Below are 7,765 nucleotides of genomic sequence, written 5' to 3'. Positions count from 1 at the left end.
TTTGTTTGTTTTTATTCTTGACCACTGGGCACTTAAACCCTTCCTAACCAGACCAATTTTCAACTTTTGGTGCTCTCACAATTTGAATGACAATTACTCAGTCATACAACATTGTACCCATTTGAAATTTTTGTCCTTTTTTTCACACAAATAGAGCTTTCTTTTGGTGGTATTTGATCACTTCTGGGTTTTTTATTTTTTGTGCTATAAAAGAAAAACGACAGAAAATTCTGTAAAAAAATAAAAACTTGTTTCTGTCATATTAGCAGGTTATTTCTCACACACAGCATATGCATACCACAAATTACACCCCAAAACACATTCTGCTATTCCTCCCGAGTATGCCGATACCACATGTGTAAGACTTTTACACAGTGTGGCCACATACAGAGGCCCAACATGCAGGGAGCACCATCAGGCGTTCTGGAGCACCCAAGCCAATACTGACATTTTTCTCCTACATGGAAAAATCATCATTTATTTGCTAGAAAATTGCATAGAACCCCAAAACATTATATATGCTTCTTTAGCAAAGACCCTAGAGAATACAATGGCGGCCGTTACAACTTTTTATCTCGCATGGTATTTTCGCAGAAATTTTTTGAACGCGTGTTTTTTTAAAAAAAACGTGTTTGTGCTTAAAAAAAAAAAAAAAACAGTAAAGTTAGCCCAATTTTTTTTCATAATGTGAAAGATGAAGTTACGCTGAGTAAAAAGATACCCAACATGTCACACTTCAAAATTGCACACGCTCGTGGAATGGCGCCAAACTTCGCTACTTAAAAATCCCCATAGGCGACGCTTTAATTACTTTTACATGTTTTTAGTTACGGAGGAGGTCTAGGGCCAAAATTATTGCTCTCGCTCTAACGTTCGCAGAGATACCTCACATGTGTAGCTTGAACACCGTTTTCATATGTGGGCGGGACTTACGTATGCGTTCGCTTCTGCATGCGAGCTCACGGGGACAGGGGCACTTTAAAAAAATTAAAATTATTGTTCATTTTACTTTATTTTGACACTTTTTTCCCCAAAAATATATTTTTTTTTATCACTTTTATTCCTATTATAAGGAATGTAAACATCCCGTGTAATAGGAATATAGCATGACAGGTCCTCTTTACAGTGAGACGTGGGGTCAATAAGACCCCACATCTCACATCTAGGCTGGGAAGACTGAAAAAAAAATATCCTGGCTTCGATCGTAGCGGTGAGTCTGTAAAAGCACCGGACGTATTGGTGGTATTGCAGAGTATTGGTGGTATTGCAGAGTATCGCGCAGGGTATTGCAGAGTATTGCTGGGATGGATGGCTGGATCTGTGACTGCAGTTGTCACAGATCCAGCCACAGCGCTGCTGCTGACACCCCCTCTCCTCTCACGCCGTACCGAACGGTACAGAGAGGAGAGGGAGGAACCGGCGTCATCAAATGACGCCGGTTTGTTTACAAGTGATTGCTCCGTCATTTGACGGAGCGATCACGTGGTAAACGGCCGCTATCAGCGGCAATTTTCCGTGATGCACCGGGTCTTCTAGACCCGGCGAGCACGGACACTTCCGCGAGCGCGCCCCAGGGGACGCGCAAACGCGGAAGTGCACGAAGACGTCGTGTCACAGTAACTCGACCGCGCTGTAGCAGGATTTTTGCTATAGCGCGGTCGGCAAGTGGTTAATGAGAAAAAAAAATTATATTTTTATAATATTTTATATATATATATATATATATATATATATATATATATATATATATATATATATAATTTTTTCTTTCATTTGAATGAGTTTACTTAAGTGTCATACTATATAATGGTTGTGTATAATTGTTTTGAATGTGGTGACTGAGAAGAACAATATTTCAGAATTTAACCTATGAAGAAAAGATCTGAATAAAAAAAGTCCACTAGTGTAGTTTAAAAGGAAGTATATGTAAAGTTGGCAAACCCATAGAATAAGACCTACTTACCCACAACTGTATTGCAGATAAAAAAAGTTGCCTTGCAACAGAGGTTCATCTTTATCAACAGGATGCTTTGGCGCAGGGAACAAAGAAAGGACAGTGTCCTCATTAGAGCCCTTTCACACTGGTGCGTTTTTGCGGTAAAAATATTGCTATTGACCTTCTGAGCGGTGTTCCCGAGTCTGACTCGGGGTGAGATTTTTTTTTGTCTACTATCGGTAACCCCGAGTCAGACTCGGGCTCGCCTCGCAGAATCCACAGGCATGGTTTACTCACCTTGTCCCTGGATCCAGCGATGCCACTGTGCTGTGTGAGCGAGGAATTGAAGGACCTCATCAAAGACGAGTGGGAAAAAAACAGACAAGCGGCCTGGTCTGTCCAATAAACTAGCTAAGTTATACCCTCTGAAGGAGTCTAAAGTTTCCTCCCTCATCAACGCTCCCATCGTTGATTCATCCCTAATGCGGCTCGCCAGGCATGTCACGCTGCCTATAGAAGATGCGGTCTCGTTCCGAGATGTCCTCGACCGCAAGATTGATTTGGAGCTAAAGAAGGCATACTCTACGGCAGGGGGAGCATGCAGACCAGCCATTACCACGGCGGCTGTCGCCAGAGCCATTTCCACATGGGCAGCCAATGCTGAAAAGGCCCTCCTGGAAGGTACCGATCAGGGGGAGGTGATATGCACTTTACAGGAAATCAGACTGGCTGGCAACTTTGTGGCAGGGGCTTCAGTAGATGCCATTCGCTCCTCGGCTAGATCCATGTTAGCCTCAGTGATGGCCCGCAGAGCCTTATGGCTGAAGCCCTGGGTCGCTGACACAACATCGAAGTCAAATTGGTGCAAGATACCGTACGATGGCACAAACCTGTTCGGCGCTAAATTGGACTCAGCGATCTCCAAGGTCACAGGAGGAAAGTCCCTGTTCCCTAAGTCTAGCCCTCTCAACCTCCAGGCTGTCAAGTGGAGCCTGTCTGGAGCCGGATGGAGGAGCTGATCTTGGTGAAGGAGGTCTGCTGAGACCGGTAGGTGGATTGGAGGTCGGGTATTGAGCTGCAGGAGAGTCGTGAACCACGGTCTCCTTGGCCAGAATGGTATTATTGCGATCACTGTGGCTGATGACCTTCGGAGCCGGGATAGAAACCTTGCTATCAAGGGAGTTGGGGGAAATATCCCCAAAAATATATATATAAAAACATTTTTTCCTCAGTTTAGGCCGATACGTATTCTTCTACATATTTTTCGTAAAAAAAAAAAACACTAAGCGTTTGATTGGTTTGCGCAAAAGTTATAGCGTCTTCAAAATAGGGGGTAGTTTTATGGCATTTTTATTAATATTTTTTTTTTTACTAGTAATGGCGGCGATCAGCGATTTTTATCAGTACTGCGACCTAATGGTGGACACATCGGACATTTTTGGGACCATTGGCATTTTTATAGCGATCAGTGCTATAAAAATGCATTGATTACTATAAAAATGCCACTGGCAGGAAAGGGGTTAACACTAGGGGGCGAGGAAGGGGTTAATTATGTTCCCTGTGTGTGTTCTAACTGAAGGGGGGGGTGGCACTGACATGGGGAAATGACTGATCGCTGTTCATACATTGTATGAACAGACGATCCGTCATTTCTCCCCCCGACAGGACCGGGAGCTGTGTGTTTACACACACAGCTCCCTGTTCTCGCTCTGTAACGAGCGATGGCGGGTGCCCAGCGGTGATCGCGCCTGCCGGGCACGTGCGTCAGCACCAGGGGCGAGCTCGCGCCCCTACTGGCTGAAATGCGAGATGACGCATAGCTACGTAAACTCGCGCAGCCGAGCCGACCTGCCGCCGTATAACTGCGGCGGCTGATCGGCTAGTGGTTAATTCAGCCACCTGCCATTGCTCTAATTGTGACTTGCAGTGGAAAAGTATTTTGTTCCCTTTACTTTTAGAATACTGTAGGTCTGAATACAATGCATAATATACAGTGCTTAGATAACAATACATCAGCATTGAACAAAATAAAGTTTTATTTCTTAACACCACCAGAAAATAATGCATTTAATTTAAATTAGTTATTAAAGCGGAACTTTACCCATAACAACATGATAAAAACAAAACAAAAAAAACAACGTTCTTTAGCAAAGAACATACATTCCACATTAATTATGCTACCAAAACTAGTGTGTGCTGTAAAGTGTCTCCAGCATTGCTCCAGTCTGTTCTTGCTGGAAACTGCCATTTTGTTGAAGCCCAGAGCCCCTGAACAGCAGTAAATTGTATAGTGGAACTAAACCCATCAGTTTAATGGTTTAAAAAAACAGTTACATTCCTGAAATGCCTGGATTGCCAACTGTCGTCATATTTGTTTGTGTCCTTAACCAAACCATCAAATGGCTGGTGTCTTGTGATCACACGTGGAGTACCATGGCAGTTGAATAGAAGGATTTAATTCCGCTTTAAATCGGTCAGCAGATCGGCCTCCTCAAACTCAGCAGTGCCTAAAATATAGATAAACTGAGCATGTGCAGAGCAGGGTGAGAGAGTGTATTATTGGGTGTTTTTTTGTTTTCAGGCCTGCAAGGCAAGGGCATAATGTGCTATCACATAATAGCACATTATGTGAAACTTACCTGAAAACAAAGCCCTCCCGCAATGCAATGTGGAACGGCAATCTCTGTGTTGTCCCAGTTAGCCCATCTTCCAGTTAGCTGCTGGAGGCAGCGTCCATCTTCACCCTTCTTCCTTTTGGATCCATGGACTCCGGCAGTGTGACTGGCCTGGAGCCGCAATAACGTCACTCCCAAGCGTTCGCGAGCTAACCGTCATTCACGGCACAGGTATCTGAAGGAAGAGCATGGGTGGCCGTTTCTTCAGAGCTCATGCGCCAATGACATCATCGGCTGCATTCAATGTAAATGTCTCCTAAACGTTGCACGTTTAGGGTATATTTACAGTACCTATAGGTAAGCTTTATTATAGGCTTACCTATAGATACATATTATGCCTTTGAGTTTACTTCCACTTTAAACAGTATAGACACTTATTTTTAATAGTTTACATCCCCATACCTGCAAAGGGGGCCAGCCTTAATTGATCTAGCATGATTCAATTTTCCAACTATAGCTCCACTTTAAATAGTAACTTCTCTGTTTAGATTGTATGAAAAAAAGTGCAGACTTCCAGAAAAAAATATTTCCGTTAAACAGCAGCCAATATCAATTTGAAACTTTTAGGCTGGGTTCACACTATTGCGAATTGGATGCAGGTTTTTCCACAGTCAATTCGGATAGAAGCAGGAGATTGTGACCGACTCTCTATGGAGCCGGTTCACACATACCAGTAGCTCCAGTGCGAATTGCACAGGAGGCCTGTGCGTCTTTTCTTTTTCGGACCAAAATTCCGAATGAAATCGGACCTGAAATAGTGAATGGAGACGCATCAGACTCCTGCTGTGAGCCGCTGCGTTCTCAAGTGTGAACCCAGCCTTAGGGTTGAGAAGACTGAGCATGTACTTGTAGAGTCACTTCATTTTATTAGGATTTTTTTGAAAAATCTCCACAAATATTTCCAGTACACATGTGCAATCAGTAAAAAGTCTAGAAAGGCAGAGGTTCCAGATGGGAATGATGATGGTGGATTTTGTCCAAGAGCTTTATGGCCACAGGTTTAAATTCTACTTCCCAGCATGTTCTCTGATATTCCAGTAAATCTACATTCCAGCAGCAATCCTCAGCGATTTGTTCATCTTAAGAAAAAAAACAAACAAACAAAAAAAAACACAAAATATATAAATTCTACTTTAAATGTAATTTCAAATAAAAAATATGGCAGAACTACTTTTACAATTCACTTAAGTATTTAAAACAATTTCTACATAATTACATGCCCGATAATGCATTTATCTTTTCATGCGGTTGTTAGATTGGGGGCCAGGTTTTTATTATTGCAGAAAAAAAAATCACTTGGTTTCTGCAACACTACCTTGTTAGACCACAGAGTATATAAATGGTGCTTTACTCACCAAGAAAAGAAGCCAAGAGGTTCAAAAGTGTATTGGTTTCTTCATTACCAATAACCATTTCTGCCTCATTTACGTCCTCATTGAAGTTCCATAAAGCTTTGCATACCACTGTGGCCAGCTGCCAGTCTGAGGGCCCAAAGTCTCGTAAACATTCCACCAACCTTTATGAAGTACATTAAAGTGGACATATCATTACAATTCACACTTTATACATCAGAATCAATAGGGTACGTAAGTATTATCACATTCATTCTTTCCTGCCATGAATTAAAACAGGTTACTTCCTTGTGTAACCTGCCGCTTAAAGTGGAGGTTCACCCAACAAAATCAATTTTTAACACTAGATTGAGGCTAATTACGGGAAGCAGAATCTGGTATTTTGTTTAAAATCAATGCAGTACTTACCGTTTTAGAGATAGATGTTCTCCGCCGCTTCCGGGTATGGGCTGCGGGACTGGGCGTCACCAATTTCGGAAAGTAGCCGAACGTCGGTGCGCAGGCGCCGTATAGAGCCGCACCGACGTTCGGCAACTCGCGACGCGCTGTATGCGACCGTCGGAAAGGCTGTCAATCAAATAGGAACGCCCAGTCCCGAAGACCATACCCGGAAGCGGCGGAGAACATCTATCTCTAAAACGGTAAGTACTGCATTGATTTTAAACAAAACACCCGATTCTGCTTCCCATAATTAGGCCCAATCTAATGTTAAAAATGTTTTTTCGGGTGAACTCCTGCCTTAAGGATACCCTGTAAGGACTTTATAACTGTAAAATCATTATTCCCCTGCAATAGAAAACAGCAAATACTCACCCAGTTTTCCAAACCAGACTGTAGCCTTGGAAAGCCTATTCATCATTCAATATTTCCCAGAGCATAGGAGGCATGTGTTCCCTGCTACAAGTTGGTCCCTTTCACTAACCCTCCATAAGGGTCAAAGGACACTGTATTCTCACCTATCACCTCTGTCGGTCTGGGCCCCTGGCCTCAAACTTTTTCAGTGCTTCAGCCTACGCAAATCAGTTTGCGCATTCTGCACTCCCTGCCGGATACTGCAATTTCTTCCTCTGTGCCCTCTAGGATTTAACAGTTATGCAAGGTTTGGAAAGAGGACCCATATAAGTAGGAGACACAGGTCACTAGTGAGGTAAATCTGCAGTGTCTTCTCTGCAGGGAACGCTTTTTCCCAGATGGTTCAAGTGACAATAAATAATATGTCACAGCATATCCTCAAACGTATTATATCCAATACTAACCTTATAAAATTTACTCTCCCTTGTGCCCCCTCAGCTGTGCCCTTCTCAGTTGAGATCAATGGCACAGCTATCAGTCCCTCCCCACATGCCAGAGTGCTACGTGTAAGCCTGTACTTTGAACTTTCCTTTCAGCCCCTCATCCAATCACTGTCTTTCATTAGTCCATCTTAAATGCTGCTGACAGGCTCACCCACCTTACCAACCATTCATTGTCTTCTACCTCTCTCTACCAATGCTTTTACTGACTTTTACTCGCCCAACAAATAAAATTCAAACAACCACCTACCAAGCCATCCAAAACTCTGCACCTAGCTACTTCCCCCAACCCTCTCTCAAAATACCAACCAAACCATCCTTTCTGCTTCACTCAACACCTTCTGCTCTCTAGCTCCCTTGTCACCTCTTTCCACGTTTTCTAACAGGACTTCTCCAGAGCCTCTCCCTTCATCTAGAAATTCATACTCCAATATGTCTGACTATCTCCTACTCTAGCTGCTTGGAGCAATCCCTGAAAACCCATCTTTTCAGAGAGACCGATCTTGTCTC

At 43.1% G+C, this 7,765-nt stretch overlaps 1 protein-coding gene across 1 annotated transcript in view; it reads right to left on the bottom strand.

Annotated features, from left to right (window-relative positions):
- Window positions 1-3,952: 3,952 nt before the first annotated feature.
- ARMC2 (armadillo repeat containing 2) overlaps window positions 3,953-7,765 on the bottom strand; it is a 161,130-nt gene continuing 157,317 nt past the window's right edge. The window contains 2 exon segments of the mRNA XM_040350207.1: window positions 3,953-5,690; window positions 5,967-6,127. Of these exon segments, the coding sequence (XP_040206141.1) occupies window positions 5,542-5,690; window positions 5,967-6,127 (310 nt within the window). The 3' untranslated portion in view covers window positions 3,953-5,541.

The sequence above is a fragment of the Rana temporaria genome, chromosome 4 (assembly GCF_905171775.1).
Source record: "Rana temporaria chromosome 4, aRanTem1.1, whole genome shotgun sequence".
Taxonomy (NCBI): domain Eukaryota; kingdom Metazoa; phylum Chordata; class Amphibia; order Anura; family Ranidae; genus Rana; species Rana temporaria.
The sequence above is the reverse complement of the archived record's forward strand: the minus strand, read 5'-3'. Positions and strand labels throughout refer to the sequence as shown.